A 25482-nucleotide genomic window follows, 5' to 3' on the forward strand; every position below is an offset into this window, starting at 1 on the left:
TGTATAGATTCCTTAATAATCAGTTTGGCCAACTTAAAAGATGTGTAATCATTCACTCACTCATCCGATATAAGTGCGGGGAGGGGGAGGAAACGACTCTTGAATCGTTCGATCGATTCGTTCTCGTTCGCCAGCCGTGCAACCGAACGGACTGAACGGCGTCACTGGCTAGCTCGACCTAGATAATATTTTTACTCACTGATCTTGTATATTTTGCGTGTATCTGATATATTTTGATCTATTCATAATATAATACTGTTATTTGATGCAGTAATCTAGTTTATAAGGAAAATTCGTACCTAGATTTATAACTACGTAGTAGGATTAGGTAATAGTAATACTACCTAAAGAATTCGGTGGAGCCTTTAAAAGGAACATAAACTCAATAGTGATATAAACTAACTAATAAGGAACTGTATGGACTCTCAAATTGTGGTTTATTCTTGTGCATAAGATAGAAAACCAGTCGTTTCACTGACTTACGAAATGATGAGCCGCCATGTTGCCTCGGCACAACAGGGCGTGGCGCATTCGTGAAGCTGTATAAAAATAAACTGAAGTAAACTTTTGTCAGATTCATCATGGTAAGTTACATTTATATTACATTATTAGGTAAAATTTAACCCATAAAATCTGTATTATAGCTGTAGTCCAACTTCAAAATTGATTGCATGCATGTTCTTGACGACCTCGTTTTATTTGGACTTTGGACTCGTTGAAGTTGTAACAAATGTGGGGATTTTAGAAAGTCTATTTCACTAATTAAAGCAATTACCTCGGTATATTTAGAACCCACCATGGCACCCACGGACTTAAAACTATTTAAGATGACTCATCGCTATTGACGTAATGACACGGATATGATTCTTCGTTAAATTAATACAACGTGGCTTTCACAAAGCAATGTTATATACTCAATACTACGCAGAAACTGATATCATGTTGCAATCTAGGGCATTTTATTATTATTTGATTGCTATCTGAAGTGTATTTTTTTACTTGGGCTCGGTCAATAGTATAACCGTATCCCACATGTAGTAGGTATTAGTTATTTAAAACTATTTGTGTCCGCGCCTTCTCCCGCTTAGGATTAGGTCTGTATTATTTCCCCTCAGCTGCAGGAGCTGAATTCGTATAGGTAAATAAATTAAATTTCATCAGAATCGTTTGTCATTTAGCAGTGATAACTGGCAGTTGCGTTGGCACCTGATGAAAATGAATGTCCAAAAACAAAAAACCGAAAATTCTCACTTTCGTGATGCCTATTACTTATTCTGTGGTGATTCATCTCTTTCCTTTCGCAAACGAGTGTCGCATCAATTCCTATTTGCCCAAAAACAACAACCATGTATGTGTGTTGCAGGAAAAATATTTGTGTATAAATTGAACGTAGTTGGGCAAACGGTTTCGGACCAAGACACCGACAACGGTATCATATGTTGGGGCTTATTTGCATTTACCTAAGGTTCTAATTCCCATTTTATGTGCGGCGACGTCGCATCGAGCTGGTACCAATTGCATGACGTTTTATCTAGATTTATTTATTTAACACGGGTTTTACGGGACAGTTCTGTTACCGTTTAACATTCTTAATGTTTTTATTATAACTTAAATATTGCTAATTTATTTTGGTTTGACAGCAATTTTAACTTAACTCTTAAAAGATTAGAAACACAAATAGTCAGTGCATTAAATCATAATTCTGACTTTTTACTAATTAAAGGTGCGTTGGTATTGTATTAATGTTATTGTGGCCAAAAATACACATTTAGGTAGCAATACAAATCTGCGTCGACAATGTATGGCCACGGCATGCTTGACGTTGCACTTGGCCTTGGCGTGCAGACAACGTATAGGCAAAGAGAATTGATTATAATAGAGAGGTAAAGTCTGAGAAAAAAACGTACCCCATATTTTGCCATCCAAAACAGATGGCGCTGTTCTGGGCCATATGTTTTGGATGTCAAACTATGGGGTACGTTTTTAACGTTTTTTTTTTTTTATACTACGTCGGTGGCAAACAAGCATACGGCCCGCCTGATGGTAAGCAGTCTCCGTAGCCTATGTACGCCTGCAACTCCAGAGGAGTTACATGCGCGTTGCCGACCCTAAACCCGCCCCCCCTAGTTGAGCTCTGGCAACCTTACTCACCGGCAGGAACACAACACTATGAGTAGGGTCTAGTGTTATTTGGCTGCTGTTTTCTGTAAGGTGGAGGTACTTCCCCAGTTGGGCTCTGCTCTAGATCTAGAATGACATCCACTGGCTGTACCCTACCACACAAAGCGAGATGACATTCACAATGCCCATACCTCTCTTTTGGACGTAGTTTAAGGACGTACCCGGGTCCAAAAAAAACGTACATCAACTTTTGACAATCAGAGTTTACTACCGCAAAATGTCTGGAGCTGTTCAGCGCTATCTCGTTTAGCTGTCAAACTCGAAGCACGAAATTGTCGCATCTTTGGCCCAGAACCCACGTAGCGGCGGCGCGGTGTGACTATTCTATGACGAAGTAGGTAAACCGCCTAGTCTGCGCCCACGACGCCGCGTCACCGCGCGGCGGCGGGGCGCCGCCGCCGTGAGCCCGGTCGAGGCAGTTTAGGGCCTCCGCTAGCTGACGCGGACGTCCGCCACGTGCGCACGCTCGCGGGTCCTGAGGGCCTACCGCGAGCGAACCACGTTCGACGTGTTGCCTCTCTGTCGCACTTGTAAATTTGTACGTAAGCGTGACAGAGAAGCAACACGTCGAACGTGGTTCGCGGTAGGCCCTCTGCTCCCAGGCCAAATCCGTCGAACGCGCCCGCGCCAGTTAGCGCGGTTCATACAATTTCTTATTAGACGGGGCGTCCGTTCCGGATAATCCGCGTCAGCCAGCGGAGGCCCTGACCCACACCGCAATACAAAACTTCGCGCCGCGCGACGGAGCGGTGGCACGCCGCTACTTGGGTTCTGCGACTTACTCAATCAATGTGTCTTTGGTATAGGGGATATATAAATTGTATATAGCTTCCGCTTGTTTTTTGTTAACCCTTTGAACGCCACGCCTATCCTGTGCGGCGCGACATCGTGAACCTTGTTGGACTGCACGAAGGTTGATATTAGGCTGTAGCCTCGCGCGTCAGTTGATGTCTTTGGCGTTCATAGGGTCAAATCTTTATTATTAATGAAATTGCAACATTGGTAAAATATTTAAACAAGCAATTTTAAAAGGGAGGTTTATTTCCGCGAAGCAATAATTTTTAACTCCCCCGTTCTTGGTTTTGTCTATCTTCAATTGGTAGGTCAAAGTTTGCAAGCATGGTGGCCTCTCCAAAGGTCACCAATAGCCGGGTCCACACAGAGCGAGCATACGCGCGAAGCAATTTCCTCACGCACTATACGGTCAGTGTAGACATGCCTCGGCCGAGGCGGCGTGCGCGTTTTCCTCGCTCACACTGGCCGTATTGTGCGTGAGGAAATTGCCTCGCGCGTATGCTTACTCTTTGTGGACCCGGCTAATAACACAGAATAAAGTTAATAATAGTAATAGAAACTTCCTACAAATTCGAAGTTTGACAGTGATTCAGGGACGAATCATGTCCCTTTCTAATGTATGGCACTATCCCTTTCGGCTATTTAGGGTTGTCAAATTTCAAGTCATTATCTGTGGTTGTGCACGCAAAGGAACGTCAAGTTTTGGCAACCCTAATAATTGCTCGTAGCAACGCTGACCGGAACGGAGCCGAGAGCGCCCGAAAAAAGTTTTTCACTCCACTTCCAATAGTCACAAGCAATTTGCAATACTTTGCGGCATTTGGTCGATCAATTGAATTCTTTACTTTAGCTTAAACACTTCACACACCTTAATTCAGTAACTTGTCGACAGAAAATTTAATATACAGCTGCGTCCCTGTCGTCAATAAAGTAAGGTGTGTGAAGCGTTTTTTAGCCATCAATTATCTAAAATTGCATGCCATTTGTTGTAATGTCTACTGGACTGGAATCGAGAGATGACTCTGTAAAATAAAGATGGGCCTGATGGCCCATCAGTGAACCTTATGTTAATGTCTTACTGATTAGGTTGGTGAGGTGTCAATTAACAGGATATTATGGTAATCCATAAAAAAATATTATAATAAATAATTAATTACATTTAATAAGTATACACGTTATCTATTGTCATTTATTAATCATCTAGACAATTCGTAACGCTATTCTTCGTTTTTATAGCATTAGAAAAAAGATGTAATCGATTTTGACGTGTCTATATTGAAACCGTTTTAGAAAATAAGTTGCTGCTAATGTAACAATTACGTAGCATATATCATCATTTACATTCTTTTGGTTTCATGAGTAACTGTCTATGTAACGCTGGCACTTTATACTTTCTTTGTTTCTGTTATATCATGTAATTTAACGTGTTTGTGTTTACGAATATAAATTATTCTATTCTATTTTATAGAATAGAATAAAATTTATTCACTTGAACAACAAAAATGTAACAAAAAGTGCTATTTATCAATGAAACGACATATCGAGATTGTTTACCCTTTTCTAATGCAAAAAAAACGAAGAATAGTCCCTATAGACACACCTCTGGTCTTCAGATCTGGGTGCGTAGACAAGATGCCACTCGTTCACGCTCCGTAGCGTAGCATAGTTCTCTCTCTATCACTCTTCCCTATTAGTGCGACAGAGACAGTTGCGTTTCGTTCTCTAAGCCTTAACTACGGAGCGTTAACGATTGGCATTTTGTCTACGCATCCTGCTCAGTGTCATCATGTTACGTGATCATAAATTTAGTCTACCATCTTCATAAATGTATCAGATTAGAGCCCAATCGAATGTCGGGAAATGATTCTAATTAAGCTTCCAAGATGAATTTAGTTAAATGCTTGTAAAAAGGTCCAGTTTTCGTTGCAACTAAAAACTTGAAAAGTCCTCAAATATAAGAAAATTTAAGATTTTTTTTGGTATGCAACATCAACAGTCGGCAAATGCGTAAGGTGAATCATCTATTGTTTAATTGAATATATTAAAAGTGTCAAAGATTGTTTTAGTAGCGCAAGGATGACATAAAGTTTAAAGTGCAGTATAGCCTCAGAAATGGAGTTTTTGGAAATTCGTAGCGCTTTTTTAGATCACAATACGGTTGCCAAAAATTTAATTAGCAATCTTGAGGCCTTTCTCTAGGGACTTCAGTGATTTAAATCCTGAGTTTTTACTTTCAGTCGATAGAAAAAAAAACACGAACAATACGTCTAAAATGCACTTTAAAAAATTATAAATTTTTTTACACATCAACTAAAAATATGAACATTATTTCTAAAAATGGGCATTATAATGCTCGAGGGAACTCAACGATTGGTTTTATTATTAGTAAAACAAAAAAAATAAATCCAAAAACATGATATCCGCGGTCCCGAGCACGCACATCCATCTCACTCACGCTTACGCTCAGTGAGAAGAAGATGGACCTACTGGGTGAATTTAAAAAGACTCTTTGACATGCCTTTTCAATTAGATATTTTGCTGAAATACCTATATCGTATCTATTTCATCATAAAATAAAGGATTTGATCAAAATACAATAAACGTTTTAACGATACTTTTGGACAGGTACAGTCACTTGCAATAATATCTTCAACAACAAAGTGCACAAATATTTATGATATGCTTTTATGGGTCTATAAATAAGATTGTATCAGATATTTTCACACGCTTTACTGTGTAAGATATTATTGCGTATGACTTTACGAAGCCCCGAATTCCTTTAAATTATTATCTTGCAAAACGTGCAAAAAATGGTCCAATTTTTTTAAGAGTTTTGATAAGTTTTAGAAGCACCACATTCCCTTATAAAAGTTATAAATTTGCCCTAAATAATTTAAATTGGGTCAAATTCGTGGATATTTTTCAATATTAATAGAAAATAAAAGCAAAATGAAAAACTAACGAACGAATTTAATGATGTTGTTTAATATTTTTTGTGTTTTTTGAGTAGCCACAGTATTATATTGATTATAAACTTGACATTGATACGAAATAAAATCACTCGAGCCCTTGGCAACTTTCTTTTGTATATTATGATATTTATGACATTTAAATTGTCAATGAAAAAATTAAAGCACCAATAAATTAATTTTATTATATTATAGCTTAATTTTAACCCTTTACCGCATTTGCAACCATTTATGGCAGTTATAATATTCAACTCTATTGATAGCTATTAAAGTTGAAATTTAAATAAATATTTTTTTATAACATGACATTTTTTATACATAAGTTTACACCGCTAAAAACAAATACGAATCTACTACTATTTGATGGTTGAATGCCAAGATGTTGTCACAATTTGACGTTTAAAAACAAAGGAAGGTTTATTTACAGGCCTAGGTGTGTAAGACTGTATGAAATTCCTTTACATATCATCTTCACTCATCGCACCGGATACGTAGTATTTCCGGGCCTATTTAGTCATGTCAACTTTCCTTTGCAAGTTTGTAAAAAAATAATTACAATACAATTACAATACGTTAGGCCGTCTTTGATACCAAAAGAGCCAATTGAACCTTAGGTAAAGGCATAAAGTGAGACCTTAAACAACATATGGCTTGGACATATGGGATCTGACTAATCATATACATACATACTTGACACTCTTAGACTGCTATTACTACCTTTGTAGAAATTCTTGTTTTTAACGACATTACGTTACTTATGAAGCTATTTTGAAATATAATAATATTTGTTTTTTTTTACAGCCACGTATTGACCCGATCCAATTATTAAATTGCCTCAGTGTACTCCTGTCTCCTGATGGTGGTATTAAAAGCAGAGATGAAGTTCAGAGGCTTGCCAAGTAAGTCTTCATTTCGTTTACGTATCTTTTATGGCATTTTCATGATTAGCTATCTAATACATTTATTTCTTTTTTTCAGCCTTATGACAAAATTTTCAAAAAAATTGGTATCTAAGTGCATATATATTCAAATATTAAAATGTACAGAAACTGATTTATTGGGTTTATTTATGGGATCAGGAGGCTGGCGACTTGTTCACATGTGGCTAACAGAAAGCATAGTCGCTAAAAATTGGCCTTTAGTTCGAGAACTATTGGAGCTTTTGCTATTATGTCCTGTTGACATAGAACATTTAAAAACAAATAATTGCCCTAAACTCGTCAAAGAATTGTCCAAGGAGGGCAATCAATTTGGTAAGTGAAATGTTTTTATATTTATATACACCGTGGTTTTTTTAAATTCCGTTAACTTCTGGGTATGGTTAAGTACATATAAGGAAATTAAGTGGCACATATACTGTTATTGTAACACGGGAATTATATTCAATTCAACCAAACATTTAAAAACTATGACATTTCAATATAATTCCGAACAGCAATCATCCGAGATAGCACTAGCGTTTAGTAGCAAATGTATAAACTCATACTAAACACTAGTAATTAATAATCAATATGTAAACAGGCCCAGCCAAGTGTACACGCTCGTAGGGGCTTTATCAGATAAAAATAAATTATTGGTTATCTCAAAATTTTAGTCAATTAGAATACCGGTCTTTGAGTAATTAAGTAACTGAATTTAAGCTCGGGAATGCACCCTTGATATTAACGGACTTAAAAAAATATTTTTCTTTTTGTGGATGCGCTAAATGTACAAATTGGAACCCGGTGACGTGTAGCGCCCGTAGGCAACTGCAGCATTTCTCGCCGCTCCGCGTCAAGTCGTTGTGTTAGTTTCGAACCCGACTGCATACCGCAGCGCCGTGTGTAGTTGGTTCCGAGTTTTTCGTGACTTCAGCGGCACTACTGATCTCGTCGCCGAGCCCGACGTTATGTAGCTGGATTTGTGTTGCTGGCTTCGTGTCGCTGAGTTCGAATGGTATTTCATAGAAATGCATAAGACACCAGTCACTACGCGGCGACGTGTCGTCTGCAGTCGCCTCACGTCGCCGGGTTCCAACTTGTACCTTAACAACCCTATCACGATTTATTAGTTTTCCATTTCCAGTAAATTTAGAAGCACCTAGTAATTTCTAAAACTGGTATACCTGTATATTTCCAGTTTCACACGACATGCTCGTATATTTTATTAATATAATATTTCTTGTTGTAGCTATTCGAGCACTTGCTTCAAAACTAGTGGAGCAATGGCTTAAAACCGTAAAAGGTGAACCTGTTATTCCTGTGCTATCTTCAGAGATCCCCCAAATAATATTAGATGCACAGAAAGAAATCAATACGGACTTAGCTATAAAAAGCGACGTTCCCGACTTTGACAAAGCAGATCAAGATGAATTAGAAATAAAGTCTGAATACGTTAAGCAAGATGTATCTACTGAGAAGATAGAAACTAATGGACTTGATGATAATAAAGAAGTGTCAGATAAAGAAAAGGAAACTTTGCCTGTTTTGAAGATTACATTAAAAGATGGAAAGCAAATATTATCCCAATTAGATGACGCAGATAATAAAGTTATAGAAAAATCCTCGGATAAGGAGAAAACTAAAGATAAACATAAAAGCAAATCTAAAGAAAAAGAGAAATCGCATGATAGTTCAAAATCTAGTTCCTCAAAACATTCGAGTAAATCTGTATCTTCTAGTGACAAACGTAGAAGTAGTAAATCAGATAGTCCTAGTCACCATAGCAGTAAGGATAGGTCTAAAGATAAAAGTAAACATTCTTCTCATAGTTCTAAGTCCAAAAGCGATAGCGGGCGCAGATCCTCTAGTGAAAAATCCAGCTCTTCCAGTAGCAAATCTAAAGAAGATCGTAGCAGCAAGTCATCGTCTGAGAAAAGCAAGAGTAAGGAGAAAACTAAAGATGATAAAAGTGAAAAGAAGAAGGAAAGCTCCGAAAAAACGAATGAAAAGTCTGATGAAAAACCAGGACCTCCATCTATTCATAAATTAGGCAAAATACCGAAATTGAGTGATGTTAAAAAAGAAAAACCTTCAATATCGATAGAAGTTAGAAAACCAGATGAACCTAAGCCTAAGACTGTAAAAACGTTTCATTCTAAATTTAGAAAGCATGGCCTTGAAGAAGAAGTTAAACCTCCGCCTAGTCGAGCTTCACTTTTGAATAAAAAGCCTCCTCCCCCTGCGTTACCACCCACAGTATCGATACCTAAAAGACCATCTCCAGTACATAACGAAACCCCACCAGAGAAAAAGCCAAAAACTATCGAACCTGTTGAAAAGCCTGGCGCTATAAAATTGATACCACCTAAACCTAAACGTAAGTATCATTCTACTATTAACTGTATTGGTACATTATTCATTTGTTTTATTTTTGCAGGTTTCGCTCCGGGCCAAAGCCAAGTGCCTTCGAGTGTTATTAAATATTTAATTAGATATTTCGACAGTGGTAAGTCAATAATGTATAACATAAAGGGTTCCAAAGTGATATTTTTATCTGTAAAGTATTTATTACAAATAAACGGTGAATTAATACTATTCTTTCGTTGAATATTGACCTGATTTGTTCAAAGACAAGCGTGAGGTGCATACGCTAGCCCGGCACGCGCCTTCATTGGTTCCGTGCAAGACTCGCTGCAGTGCTGTTGAGAACAACTGGTCTCTACGGCTGGAATCTACTGCTGTCAGACAACCAAGGTCCATACGAAAAGGAATAAAGCTACTACTTACGAAAGTTTTGACATAGTGTACATTAGATAATATGCGACTGGCATTTAAAAACATCGTTTTGAGTAACAAATATTGGCTGTATGTAAAAAATACTCCGGATTTATCTAAACATGACGTAATTACGCGGTCCATAATTCTTTTTTTTTTGTACAAACGCTTATATATTTACAAGAATTGTTGACCGTGTACAGACTTGATTAGTGTTATTACAAATCAATACACATGTGAACACACCGAGTTCTACGTCATACACAACTATCTATACTACTATATTAAGATGCCAAAAATCGTAATAAATGGTGCTTAAAATAAAATTCCATTCCGGAGTTGCCGCAGTCTCAAATTTGTGACAGCAACAGAAACAAATAAATAGTGATTAAACTCTGAATGCCATGCCAAAATTATTATATTACTATTATATTTTCAAAATATGTCTACGATGACAGTATGAAAGATCAATTTATTTATTTGTCAGTCATTTAATGATTAAGCATGGACTTCAACTCTTAAGAAAACCAATATATGACGGGTTTTGAAAGATAATAATTTGTCATACTTAATACCGCGATCTCTCAAACTAGAGACTAATGATGCACATCGAATTAAGACATTTACCAGCTGTGAGCTTAAACCCTGAATTTTATTGTAGGTAGCACGCAAATCTGTAGTCTGCGGTTTTTATGTTATTATAATTAAAATTTGCTATTCTGATATCAAGGTAAAATTTGAGTCAGTCCATCATGCGAGTAGCTGTATTTATAAATAAGGTAAGGAGATTGCAACGCGACTGAAGAATCCTCTTTTTCTACTCGAAGAAGTCTCCGGATCAACATTTACAATCTATGCGCGCCTGAGGTAGCTTGACCTGAATTAAAATATTCTGCTGTACAAGGTCCTCGGTCTTAGATTGTGATGGTTTTGTTCAATCAAGCCCTTTATAGAATGATCCTCCGAGGTTACATATATGGCTTGTCGAAGACATTCGGTACCTATACTGAGGATATTTGATTTTAATAGATCCAACTGTATTGAAGTAGGGTTGCAAGAGCTAAATAGGATGAGTCTTATCATGAATTTTCAAGAATACACCGTGGGGCCGGTATTTTTTTGTAAATTTCGTTTTGTGTTTAAGTGTTCGGGAATGCGTTGTTTAATCTGTCTCGTTGCTGGTACCCACGGTGTATATACACAAGAAGGTGCATCCGTCGCTTTGTCGTTAAGTACAAGGTAAATTAATTCTATAAGATAATCCCCTTTCATATTTGGTACTTTTAGCAGAATAAATGAATAGAAAGAACATAATTGGGAGATCCAATGAACGGTATAAAAAAGTGATAAGAAATAGTTGGACATTGTTTTTTAGGCTTTGATGTCGTAGGTATACGACGTGTACTTTTGATAAAATCGCAAACTTTAGGGAGTTGGTTATAGTGCTATGAACAGATTTTCTAATAGAAAATAAATTGACCGAGTTAACTACCACAGTGTAATTCGTATTTGAAGCAGCTGTGTATTGCGAACATAAGTCAGCCCAATATAAGTTGGCAGCGATTTTGACAGTCCACACAGTGCAGGTATTATTTTAAACGTCAAACTTCTATGATTAACACTTGTACAGGCTGGGCTATCAAAATCGCTGCCGACTTATCTTAGTCTGACTCTAGTATACTTGGTGACAGATTTGACGCCGCGTCAGTGCGCCGTTTAAATTAAGATAAAGATTGCGTGGTATTTCATTACGCAATTATTAAAAAAAAAGTGATCTCTTTTCCTAACAAAATAATTCAGCACGCAATGTATCATCATTACTTTGTATTTATTCAAAATGCTCTCACTGACGCGACGTCACAATCAGGGATGTCACGAATGTCGCATTCTTCATACTCGCGAATGCTAATTCGAATGTCCAGGATGCGAATACGAATAAAGAATTGTTTAAATGCATTACTTGAAAACAGTTTGTGCGCATTGCTGATACGCGAGTTGACGAGACAGGGCACGAGCTGCGCACATTCGCAAAACATACGCGTCATTTGATGCGAATGCGAATGTTGAAAATGATTCGTATATACGAAAGCGAATATTCATGACATCCCTAGTCACAATTGATAACTACGCAATACATTGTTGCTTGAAAAAAACGAAAATCAAGTATGCTCTTTTAATTAAGGTAGAATTAAAAGAATCTCAACATCGTTTCACAACATTAAATACCTTCTTCTCGTTTCATTTTGCAGTTGCATTAAAAATACACGTTGTATAAAATAGGATTCTACAGCCTACATTAGATTATGAGTTCATATCAAATATACACGTTTTATAATTATTTCTAGTTGAACCGTATAAATAAATAGACAGCCCCTGACCATATACCAATGAACATTAAAAGTCATAAAGTGGGCACAGTCGGCACGGCATATATAAGTAAATTGGGGCATTGTGGCATTGACCTCGCAACAGCCATAACTATACCTATCCAAAAATCATGCACATGCTAAATATCACTGGTGCAAACGTACTTGAAAAGTTGAAATGATGAAGGCGTAAGTCTGCCATACCATACACTCGCCGTGTGAGCAGTAGCCTTGCCACGACTGCCTTAGCAGTGTCAAACTGACTCATTCGTTACGCTAACGTTTTCGTAGCTTACTTTCTATACATCTCGCTCGCTCTAATATACGAAAACGAGCGAGACGCATAGAAAGTAAGTCACGCACACGCTAGCGAATAGGTCACTGTCAAACTGGTGGTAGCGGTGGTTACTTATCCTGCTTGGCCATTCACTGAATTCAACGAGTCTGAAGCAAATAATTTTGATGTGTACACTTTCTTGTTTTAGACTGAATGATGATGATTTTAAATGTTTCATGGCCCAGAGCCCAATTGATTATAATTAAATAAATTAATAAACCTAAACTACTCGTGCACACAGTTCCATCGTCAGATAAGCTTGATGGGTACTAAATTATATATCGCTACCTGGATTTAACTGTTACCTGCAAAATAAAATATATTTTTTTAGATTGTCAGTTTAAAATTAATAAACATGTGGGTATATATAAAGCTTGTTAATAATAAAAATATTAATGAGATATATATTTAAAAATAATAATAATTCCAAAATATTGTAAAGCTTATCGCATTTTGGCTGCTCCTGTTGGTAGGCACTTAAAGTATCTCTGAGAACAGTAACTAGATTAAAGTGTAGATAAATATAAATTATAAGTGGGCTACTGTGAATCCATACATAACATTTCTTAATATAGTAAATAGTAGTGTAGTAGTAGTAGTAGTAAGATTAACAGTTCTACGCTAAATGTGGGATTAACGGACAATAAATATCAGTAACATGGATAATCGATCCCTGGATATACTCTTACATGGTCAGTCATTGTCTCTGCTGACAAACGATTTTTCAAAGTAGGCTTTTCGCACTCACTATTCCGCGCCATTCGTAATATAATTGCGTAATGTTCTTGATGATACAACAGAAAATGTACGGGTAGTGACATCTCTATTTTTATCAGCATTGCAAACCCCACTATAGCATTAATTGTTGGGCAGCAGGTAAAGTAAACTATCCTATTAGCTGCACCCCACCATTGATTGGTAACTTCAACCTATTAGGGAGCAGTGACATTCTATAATAAAAACCGGCCAAGAGCATGTCGGGCCACGCTCAGTGTAGGGTTCCGTAGTTACTCTTCCGTCACAATAAGCTAAACTGGAGCTTAAGTATAGTAAATTGTTAACCAAGGGATGAAAAGGTACCTTTCACCAGAGTTAAACAAATAGGCAAATTTGCATAATCAGTACCTAATTAAAGTGAGCCTTTTTACTATGAAGGGAAAACTTTTTGCGATAACTCAAAAACAGCTAAACTGATCATGTCCGCTATAGTTTTCATTTAATGTCTTTCTTAAGCTCTACTTCCACGATTTTTTTCATATTTTTTGGACTTATTTCAAAAGTTAGAGGGGGGGGGACTCATTTTTTTTTTTTTTCGGAGCGATTATCTCCGAATATATTCACTTTACCCCTATTAGTTTTGAAAGACCTTTCTAACGATACCCCACACTAGGGTTGAAGCGAAAAAAAAATTTCACCCCCACTTTACGTGTAGGGGAGGTACCCTAAAAAAATTAAATTTTTAGATTTTATTGTACGACTTTGTCGGCTTTATTGATTTATATATCCATGCCAAATTTCAGCTTTCTAGCACTAACGACCACGGAGCAAAGCCTCGGACAGACAGACGGACATGGCGAAACTATAAGGATTCCTAGTTGACTACGGAACCCTAAAAATGGTGTCGACGTACTTTACGGTGCCTGTCACTGGGTAGTTTACCTTACTCCTTTAACGATTTCCTATAGTCCTGATCGCGGTGTCTACACTGACCACTCGATCACCGCGCAAAGTTGTGGCTGAGATGTTAAGTGGCCACTCTTTTCCGATACCTATCTCAAGATCTCTATTCGCGTCGCTCTAATTCGAACTGATCAATTCAAATTAGAGCGACGCTGTTCTCTATTGATTTTATGATAGCACACGAATACAGTAAAAAAATTCGGCTTCCGATCCGCGAAATTTATATTTTCGCGGTAGGGCCCTCTTTCTCATTGAGTTATTTGAAGGAGAGCTTAAACAGTCCATTTTCCTACACTTAACTACAAAAACTCAAACCTATTTTTCGAATTGGATTAAATTAACGAGATTCTCACACTGATGCGAATCCGCACGCCGCTTCGTAGTGTGAGTGAGATAGCGCTACGTGCATAGCGATGTCCCGCACGCAGACCGGAGCAACATGCGGATCCGCAACCAATGTGGATATCGGCATGACTTGTCATCGTGATACCCATTGGTAACGAGAGCCAAACTATCTGATTTCATTCCCTAACATGAAATATACATAAGTGGTTTATCTAATCATTTTTTAATCTAAATTCTACATTAGAAAAATAAAAATTGCTTAGCTGAGTATAGGGTTCTATAGTTACCCGTCTATTAGAATTAGACTGAACGGGTGCTAATTGTACATGATACTTATACAAATATCATGTACAAATTGTGCATAACAAGCAAAAAGGAGTAGACTACGAAAACTGCTTAACTGGTAATGTTCGCTACTGCTTTTATTAAAGGTCTTATTAGTCTCTATTTTGACGATTTTTTTTTTCATATTTTTGGCCCCTATTAGTTTTTTAAAACCTACCCAACGACACCCCACACCTTAGGGTTGAATCTAAATTTGTAGGGAAAATACCCTTAAAAAGTTTTGTTTCTAATTTTTACTTTATCACTGTAGCTATATGATTGATTTATGTATCCATGCCAAATTGCGGCTTCCTAGCGTTAATGATCACGGAGCAAAGCCACGGACGGACAGACAGACAGTCGGACATAGCAAAACTTAGTCTTCCTAGTTGACTACGGAACCCTAAAAAGCACAGTCAGTTGTAAATAATATACCTACGCAGCCAAAACTATTTCAAATCCAACTTCCTATTAGCAATGATAATTAAGGATGGTGACAATAATTATAAGATTTAAATGCACTTGCAGCTGGACTGTATGTGAGATGTTTACTTACCTACTTAAGTGTACATGATCATCGCTCTAAACAGGCTTAACCCTTATGCATGATTTTTTTCCTTGCCTAAAAAAATGTGGATACTTAATGGCGTAATAAACACGAGAAAAAACTAAACCATTTATTTTTTCGCTGAAATTAGTTCTAATAATCAAATGACGGATACAGCCTTCACCATGCATTGCCCGCAAAACCAGATGGCCCTTATAGTGCCTATGACATTATTTAAAATCTAAAATGTTTGTAGGTCTGTACTGTACCCCTAGTGTAAATTTATTCGACAGCGAAACGTGACGTACGCGTTTGTGTTTAGTCTCATTTGAGTCATTTGTATGGGATTTTGAGTTTCCAAAACGTCCCGCTTGGCGCGCTGTTTCTAAATTCCCATACAAAATGAGACTAAACGCATACGTCACGTTGCGCTAACGAATAAAATTACACTAGGGGTACTGAATTAAAACATTTTCGCAAATATTATGCTTATAGTACACGTAAATATAATTAAGAGGGAAGAATAGCTTTGCGATCCTAGCGAAATAACGGTGCTTTTTCTAAGAAATTCCATTTCGGGAGAAAACGTTTTACACTAATTCTGAACAAATCACATTGATTTTGATGTTGATCGCTTCAGCATAATATATTCTAGGTTTATGTTTCGCTATTCAAAAAAAATCTTTAAATTTAGCTAGAAAACATTGTGTCAATAACATACTAAAAATAATATAGGATGGAAAATATTTAGAAGGGGAAAAATGTTTTCTTTTTTTGTATGGACGATCATGTGGTATACTTATGTGCGGAGATATATTTCATTCACCTATCAGTACCTGTACTTTCCGAAGGATCCATGTGAAATAAAACGAGCCATCTATTATAAAAAAGTGGAATTTAAAAAATTATATTGAGATTATAAAAAAATACAAGGCTCCGAAATCTCATCAAAATCATCATCTCAGAAAAAAAAATTTTTTTTTTCTTTCAAAAATAGAAAAGAGAATGGTACCATTCGATTCCTTACATTTTATTGAAAAATAAATTGTATGACAACTATACACATAAACGCAATATTTCAGGGTCAAAATGGCAATTTCCTTGATCTTCCATACATTTAGGACAGTCTTTGAGATGTGACGTCACATCACCTTATCATTTTGTTAGAGGCGTTTCAATCTTCGAGTGCGAGCGTCGGACTTTAACTCTCATTTCTGATCTTTGTGTTGCTTAAATGCCATGAGTCCTATGTAGACATTTGATCCTCAGGAAAATCAAGATCGTTTGACATTATTTACAAAAAACAGTCAAGTAGCCAATTGTACAGTCAGCGTCAAATACTTTGTAGCAGTCAAAGTGGCCAAATAGTTACACCATACTAAATATAGGGTGTACCGAACTATTTGGCTACTTTGGTTGCTACAAAGTATTTGACGCTGATTGTACATTAACCAAGTGCAGTTGTGTGAGGCAGCATAAAAACTTTAAAGGGGTGCATTTTTAAAGTGGTTGAGAAAAAATATAGGTATTGTGATTTGTCGATAAAATTCATCGTACTGTACGCGGTTCACGGCTCCATTATACGTGTACAAACATTACATTACATTAAACATCCCTAGAGTAAGGACACAACACAAGTAGAGAGACGCATGGTTTTGTTGGTTAATTTATATATTAGAAAATATAAATTGCCTTCCTTTAGTTATCTAATTAATATAAAATAACCTACTTACAAATAACAGCCGATGCCGGTTGGCACAATTGTTCCGTGGGTCAAACAAAAATGATCTAGCCCGGGAGTGAAGAGGTCGTGCGTGGTAGTGGTATTTCTTGTTCCTCTATTATACGAAAATGACATCATTTGCCCTAGTTGCTAAAAGCTGGCAGAAATATAGCACACAGATTAACCCGTGGAGCCGACCCTTTCCCCCCTGTTTTTGAGGGGGTAGCCACGGCACTAGGTATCTCAAAGGTACCGGGCTGAATCAACTTTGGTTGACCCAAGCGGCATCGCCTGAGAAAAGTGCATACTGCTCCATACATCTCTAAACTTGCTAAATACGCTACTATTGTAAAGTTGTTGGGAATGCATAGTGTAGGCTAGATCCAACATGATCAAATATTGTCAACTTACAAACTGAAAAGTTTATTAAATTTACTACATGTAAAATCATTATGATATGTGTTACAACATTGTAATCAAAAAATAAGTACTTAGTTAAAAAAATATAGTTTTGCCATCAACTGAGTAATAGACTTAAAAATATATTAGTCTTCCTTTTAGCAGGCCCCTCTTTCCCACTGGGCACTCTGGGCACGTGCCCGGGGCCTCCAACCTCACGGCCCCCGTTTTTGAGTGCTCTAGGGTCCCCTATTCCTGAGTGCCCAAGGCCCCCGCGTGTATAAAGACGGCCTTGCCATTTAGAATCACTTAACAAAATAAATATTTTTCTAGTTTTCAAAACAATTACTTTTTGGTTATGTAGGCTGCTTCCAACACCATGAATTTTTAAGGGTTAAACAAACTAATTATTATTATAATTTATAACACCGTCTGTGGTCTGTATTCTATTATCTGAACAGGAACCGCAAATTGTGAAACAAAAATGTGCTTAATTGATTAGGGATCCACAAGTTTTTACAACGATACATGCTGTCACAGTATTGTAGTATCGTATATTTTAATTAAAACCATAATAATAAATAAAAAGTGGCTGTGACATGACCAATCCATAAGGGTTCCGTTTTTTGCCATTTGGCTACGGAACCCTAAAAACCGATCAAGTGCGAGTCAGACTCGCGCAAGAAGGGTTCCGTACCATTATCTAAAAATCAGTTTTTTGTATGCGGGCTCAACTGGCTAACTATTACGGTTCATGAGATACAGCCTGGTGACAGACGGACAGCGGTGTCTCAGTAATAGGGTCCCGTTTGACCCTTTGGGTACGGAACCCTAAAAATTAGATCTAATTGACACCAATTTCTAAGTTCGAATTGACTTTCGACGTGCTCGTGGAACTTGCACAGACTATTCTATCCTATGAACAGCGTTGTTTTTGTTACGTATAATTTTCAAACAAAACTAAATCAACTTTATTACTCATGTCGTGGGATCAAATTTCACTGGCAAATTACGGACTTCAATTTTATGGCCGGGTCTTAAGAGACTGAGTAGGTAATTCCTATATAAGAGGAGAAACGTACCCTTTTTGCTATTTTCATACCGCCTTACTTTTTCATGTTATTTTAAACCAATTTTTTCGTTTTAAAAATAATCGAGAAAATCAAATGGTTTTCTGTATTTTTTTTCATAGCTCATGGGATGTGATGTTAATTTGCAGAGTTGCTTACCGAATCTAACTAAACCGACCTACATAGTAGAAATGGGTGATTTAACTTTTTAAATAATTTTAATAAACAATAATATGCAGTAGTTCATAAGTAGATGTAGACATACAATAGACACTTTTATTATACCTACTGAGTAATGTTACCTATGAATATCTCAGCCCAGTAGTCTTGTACAGTCAGCATCAAAAGTAGCGGATCAAATAACGTTTCATAAGTAACTACCATTCTGTAACAGCTTAACAAAAAGTGATGTCTTTAATATAGAACAACTAAGACTGTAAAATATATACTATTGAACGCGAATTTTAGTAATTTATCTATATTTGGAAAAGTTACCCGGAATATCAGATACTTATCGCGCGTTGTTTCATCCGCTACTTTTGATGCTGACTGTACGTACTCTCCTATCTTGATACAAATTCTCTCGGCTCTGCCCTATCAGCCCGCGGCATCAGAGTAAAAGTCTATCTATCTATTTTGCTTAAAGATTAGTTTGATTAACATGCTTACTTAGACCGACTCACATTGCATTACCCTGTATTACAGGGTGGGCGCGAACAAAACCGTGTATTTCTGATGACACTTATTACGTAAAAAAAAATTATATCAACATAGGTCGAATATCCTTATTCTTATATTTAATTTAGTAATTTGCTGGAACATAATAATTCAGTTTTGCTCATCCGCATTTTGTAAACAGTGGTCGGTTTTCGGTACTAAATAACAACTGACAGCGAAAGGGTATTATCGACATCTGATCGGAGAGTTTTTCCTTGTTAATTTAGTTAGAGAATCTTGTGAACTAAGGTTTTTACTCATTTATGTTACTAAATTTTTACTCTTATACCCACGGGAATATATCGTTAATGTTATTCGAGGGCACCCTGACTTATCATGTGTAATGTACTTACATATTTAGATATTGTTATCTAGCTTCATCTCTAAACTGCTGCCAAATCAGCTAACAGACAGATTTTTGTTTTCTTAACTTCACACCGATCTGTATGGTGAACGGGATTTTTACTCCTATTTACTATTATTTTTAGGGTTTCGAAAGTGGTAAAAGTAAAAATAGAAGAAAAACCAATTTATAGGGCTCTAAGCTGAGTCCTCCCCTACACTAAAGTGAGGATGTTTTTTTTTCTTTTCAACCCTATGGTGTGTCGATGGATAGGTCACTCAAAAGGATTAGGGTTCGCCTAAAACCATTTTTTGATAAAGTTCATAATTATGGGACTCGCTCTGAAAAAAAATTAGTTTAATAAAATAAATTATACTTTCAACGAAAGCTATAGCAAACATGATCAGTTAAGCCGTTTAAGTTATCGCAAAAAGTCTACCTCCGTTGAAGACCGCTTATTGTGATGGACGGGTAAATACGGAAAATTCTCAGTCAGTATGAGCACGGCCCGACTATGCTGTAGGTAATATATTTTTGTTGCATACCTACACCCTTCAGCGTGCAATCCCAAAGGCTTGAACGATTTTAAAAAGTTAAAAGTGTTTTTACTCTGTGATTCAGATTTTTTAAATGTATTTATTTAATATTTAATTACTTTATTGTAGATACACCAGCGTAGGTACCTTTCCGATTATAGATCGGTCAAATTACCGGTATCGGATATGGTACGTACAGTCAGCGTCAAATACTTTGTAGCAGTCAAAGTGGCCAAATAGTTCGGTACACTATACTAAATATATGGTGTACCGAACTATTTGGCTACTTTGGTTGCTACAAAGTATTTGACGCTGACTGTACATAATAATTTCGAGAATTAGCCGAAAAGGAACCTAACTGGCCGTCCAAATTCAAAAAAATACTATTCAAGTTTTTTTTATTGTTTTTATTACTACTTGCGAGTTAGCGACACCTATATATATATATATATATATTTTGATAATAATATTATACGCAATTTAATGATTATATAACTTTTCTTTTTTCAAAAATATTTGTTTGGATCAACAAAGTACTTATCAAAAAATTAAATTATATGTAGGTATGTAATATTTCATATTCAGCAAGGGGCGATTTTAACATGGCAGTCCGGCCAGGCCCTTTATAAAATGTAGGCACGACAAGTTGAGTTCCCATAGAAAATTTGAATTTCACGTCTTTTTCTACTGATTAACTGGGTGTTCCAGAGTATAAATGCACCGGGCTAAATAAATATACGTGGTAAAACTTACATCGCAAATTTCTTCAAAATCGGTGCAGTACCTAGTTTAGCGATGAAAAGCTACCAGATAGACTAGTTATTTTTTATATATGTATAGCATGAGTATAAATATTTGAATATATAAAAAGCATCATATTATAGAGATATGGTCATTGCAGAGCGAGCATATATTATGACCATGAGATGAGCTGCCTAGGTATCTACTCACTAAATCTTTTTGCGATTGGGAATTCGTCAGACTAGCTAGACTAATAACTTGACCCCACCGATCGGTACCTACGTTTCTAAGATCGGAGTCGAGAGTCCACCTCTGTTATAGTGGTTAGGCTTCTGCATAGTCTGCATATCAGTTAGAAAGCTACGCTTAAAGTATGCCGAGTCCCTATTCTGAACCTGATTACTACAGCCTAGAACTCCTCTTGTAGTTTTTCGTAATACTGAACTACTTTTGCGTCATCTAAGGTCAAAGTTTTCCTTGTCTGCCAATGACTCGACCGCTGATCACTTTGCCAACCGCGAATTGGTTAACTGCATGTCATATTAAAAATGTTCGTTCGTAATACAGGATGTTTTTTAGTAATCTGCAATAATTAACGGACGAACATATAGGTAATACTGAGCAAGTTTTACTATGGGATCAATACCGAAACCGCGAAAAAAAATTGACTCCCATAAAATAAAAATAAAACATTTCATTTATTTCGTTGTAAAGTCATGAACTTACATAAAATCTAAAACGTGTTAAGTAATAAATAATGTCAGTCTATAACGCCCTGCTAGGGCACTTCAACATCAGACCAGCCAAAATGTATGAAACAGCCAATTTATTTTCGCGACTTCGGGGTTGGTCCCATGGTAAAAGTTGCTCAGAATGACCCATATATTCACTCGTAAATTATTGCAGGTAACTGAAAAAACACCCTGGTTAAAAAGGAAAGACAACCAATAAGTTTGGTTTAATTTGCCTAGCTTATTATGTTTCTATTCAAAATGACCTTTGTTTCTAGGCTTTAATTTCTTAGCATTATTGCTATAGAAACACATGAACCATGCGGCTATGCAACTTTGTTTGTGCACGTAGTATATCTAGATATAAAATGGTCAAGAGAGATCGTTTACCTACTGTAACAAGATACACGTAAGAGCAATGAAAACTGGTCACCAAACATTTCCATACACGAAGTGACCTGTTAACATTGTTCTTGAGAGTAGTTTTTGTTTGCGTAGAACACCTAGGTACATAGGAAGAGTTCTACAGCGACTACTTAATAGAATAAATTTAATATTGCTCGACCACTGAGGGCACCGAGCGATGTAAACAGAAACGAGACAGCCAAAGTGGCCAAACATATTGCAACACTTCTTTGTTACATATTAAGGGGTCATCCATTAATTACGTCACACAAATTTCTAGGTTTTTTGACCCCTCCCCCTCTCCTTGTCACACTTGGTCACATTTAGGAAACCCCCCTGGTGTGACGTCACATTTTCGAATCAGAATCGAATTGGGTACTATTAATATTTTATCAAAATATTTTTGACAAAAGAAATATTAGTAATTATAAAACAAAACCGATTAGGAAAAAATAAACGCATAGCTATATTACGATTATCGTTCCTAAAACTCGTTATTTAAATGTACAGGGAATAAAATAAAATACGGTTGCATACTAATGAAGTTAGTTACGTCACAAAGTTTGTGACTCCCCCCCCCCCCCTCCGCCCTTGTCACAACATTCCCACCCCCTAAATATGTGATGTAATTAATGGATGACCCCTAAGAGGACATAAGAATAGGACTTGTCTCGTTCGCTCAGCTAAACTATTAGTTTAGCACCCATGCATACAAATATGTAATACAATTGTACGTCTGATGGAGATTTAGACATGCTGGCCCGACCGCGCGAAAAAGTCAGTCATAAAGTTATGTTTATCACTGCAAGATGCGCTAACAAGTACCTACTGACATAGATATACGTCACTGATAATACTACGTACCAACCTACGTATTGTAGATGGTGTATACGGATATTAAAAGCCAGACATGCCGATGTAAAAAAAAAAATTGGTACGACGTAGGTAAAAATCTATTTTATTATTTGGTCTTTTATAGCTGCAGAGACTGCAAATAATTAGGTGAAAAAAAATGGATAACGCTCGGCTCGAAATAATATTGATAAGAGTAAAAAACAAAACTAGAAACAGTATTTCTTATATTTTAGCTTGAAATCTAAGACTATGGCTATCGTGTGAAAACTAGGTCAAACTTATTTTTTGTACTTTCTACCTGCGTCATACTTTTATTAAGCTGGTATTAGATAAATACTTAAATTAATGTGCCGCTACTCCTTCCTTTCCCTCAATAATAACTTGCAAATGTATTCTTGGTATAGGCATAGGTATGTTTTGCAATGAGTAAATTGCATGTATTATGTTCAATTATGGACCCATATGTTATACATTGTTGACTTAAGTAGGTTTACGCTTAAGCTATTTAATAAAGGACATGATACTTTATTGCTTAGGTATTCAAATTTCTGCGTTCTTAATTTTTCCATTTCGGAACTGTCAAGAGTCGACTTGTACCACGTCGATAGACGTTCGTAATACGGAACATTTTATTAAAATATGTTTTTTTATGTTACAGCTATGCTGTTATTGGAGAGCGACATGTTTATGGATGCCCTTAATGCATCAGCTACGAACAAAAAGGAGCCAAAGAAGAGAAAACGACGTACCAGCGGTTCTAAGGATGGAAATGCGCCGACTGATGGCTCCCCACCACATACTCCAAATTCCATTACCAGTCCAACAAGCGAAAGCAAATCAGTGCCGCCTAGGTTTTATCAAGATACTTTGGATACGGAAGAGGATAAAGATAAACCAGGCGATAAGGTCACCGATAGCAATGACAACAAAGACTCGTCGGATAAAGAAGCTGAGGAATCCATGGACACCTCGGAGCCGCACACTTTGACGGTGAATGGTTTAAAGGGTGTTTTATGTTATCACAAGAAGAAAGGTCCCAAGAAAAGCATAAGGTGGAAACCAGAAGCCGAACTAGAAGAGATTCAATACTTTGAGCTGGATGAAACCGAAAGGGTTAATGTTACTAAGACCTTCACAGATATGAAATATCTGGAAAGGATACATGAAAGAGAGGCATTCCAAAAGGGAAGGAATCTTAGTAGTGAAGATGTTATGGAAGAGAAAACAAGCTGGAAACCACTAATTCCTATTGATGCGAAAGGACAAGTGCATGTTGACCACGGGAAAAATAGTAAAGAAAAAGACATACAAGCTATTCGGCAGAAAGGGACATTACAACCCCTTTATTTCCATAAATCGATGATACCTGATTCTCCATTAGAACCTGACACCGAAACGCATACATACTCGGAACCAACTACTATTCCGTTAGAAGATGTTACTGGTAATCAAGATACTACCAGCGACTTCAGAAACATGCCATGGCCTGAACCTAAAGGCAATGCTCCACCAGTATCGAGTAGCAATATTAATATGCCAGCAATGTTCCCGAGTAATATGACACAGTTCCCGAACGGCTTTCCACCTGCACCCTTTCCAGGTGCGCCTGGATTTCAAGGACCTCCTGGAATGGGGCCTGGCGATTGGCAAAACGGTGTGCCTCCTCAAATGATGCCAAATGGTATGCCCCCTGGAATACCACCGGGAGCGCTCGCGCCAGGGGCGATGCCTCCAGCAAATATGCCGCCAGGTTTAATCATGACTCCTGAAAACATGATGATGACTCCAGAAATGTTCGTAGGCGGCCCGAATGGCATGTTCCCTCCTGGAATGGTTCCAGATGGGTTCAATATGCAGCCAAATATGTTTCCTCCCGACTTCAACATGTCTGGTCCACAGGGACCTCCTGGCGCTGATGGATTTTCTGGCCCAGGAAATTTCCGTGGCTCTATGAGAGGCCGTGGTTCCAGCGGTCACTGGCGTGGCAAAAACTCAGGCAACTGGGACGGCCCTCAAAGAGGCAGGGGTGGACATTCTCGTGGAAGCAAAAGGCCTGTTTGTATATATTTTCAAAGAAAAGGATCATGTAGACAAGGCGACAACTGCTCGTTTTTACATCCTGGTGTTAATTGTCCATATTAAACTTAAGTAATGCTACTGTTGTGTAATTATAATTAGCTTAAAAATCTATTTTGAACTCGATAAATTATTGGAAGAATATATTGTCGAGTAAAATAAAGATAAGTTAATTGATTTGTAAAGACTGGTAATTATATTTTAATTGTAAATTTGTACATAAAATAGGATAGTGTTTATATAAAACGTAGCAAATAAAAGTTGCAAATTGAATTTATATTTGTAAATACTATTTTTTTCTTCCTAACCTGAACGAGAAAACTATCATAAATCAGGATGGTTTTAAACTCAAGTGCGACTTACAAGGAAGGGCATTTTCTCCTAACAGTTTGAGTTTGGGCAGCTAAAAAAAAATACGTGTCCGTTATTTTAGACTACTCTATAACATATATCAAAATGAATCAAATCGGAGTCGGACAGTTGGGTACCCTTCCTTGTTAGTTTTACATCTTAATTTACTTTCGAAATCACAGGATTGCTTGTGGAAGGGCTAAGTTTCACATGGTACCTATATAGTTTATTGGGATTATTCCGCAAATGAACTCAGGGGGCCCACCGCGAAAATCGAAATTCGCAAATTGCGGGGA

General features: G+C 37.0%; 1 protein-coding gene across 1 annotated transcript; it reads left to right on the forward strand.

Annotated features, from left to right (window-relative positions):
• The first annotated feature begins 160 nt into the window (after positions 1 to 160).
• Positions 161 to 25112, forward strand: LOC133517705 (serine/threonine-protein phosphatase 1 regulatory subunit 10-like). Its single transcript, XM_061851075.1, has 5 exons — positions 161 to 584; positions 6747 to 6844; positions 6924 to 7198; positions 8115 to 9242; positions 23418 to 25112. Exons 1-5 carry the CDS (start codon positions 582 to 584, stop codon positions 24899 to 24901), a joined length of 2988 nt encoding a protein of 995 aa, XP_061707059.1. The 5' UTR covers positions 161 to 581; the 3' UTR covers positions 24902 to 25112.
• Positions 25113 to 25482: the final 370 nt, after the last annotated feature.

This window comes from Cydia pomonella, chromosome 5 (genome assembly GCF_033807575.1).
Source record: "Cydia pomonella isolate Wapato2018A chromosome 5, ilCydPomo1, whole genome shotgun sequence".
NCBI lineage: Eukaryota > Metazoa > Arthropoda > Insecta > Lepidoptera > Tortricidae > Cydia > Cydia pomonella.

What these genes read in the sequence shown, in the direction of transcription:
- LOC133517705 (XM_061851075.1), top strand. An exon ending in CAAGGAGGGCAATCAATTTG is followed by an intron (nt 7,199 to 8,114) that starts GTAAGTGAAATG and finishes TTCTTGTTGTAG; the next exon opens with CTATTCGAGCACTTGCTTCA. An exon ending in GATACCACCTAAACCTAAAC is followed by an intron (nt 9,243 to 23,417) that starts GTAAGTATCATT and finishes TTTATGTTACAG; the next exon opens with CTATGCTGTTATTGGAGAGC.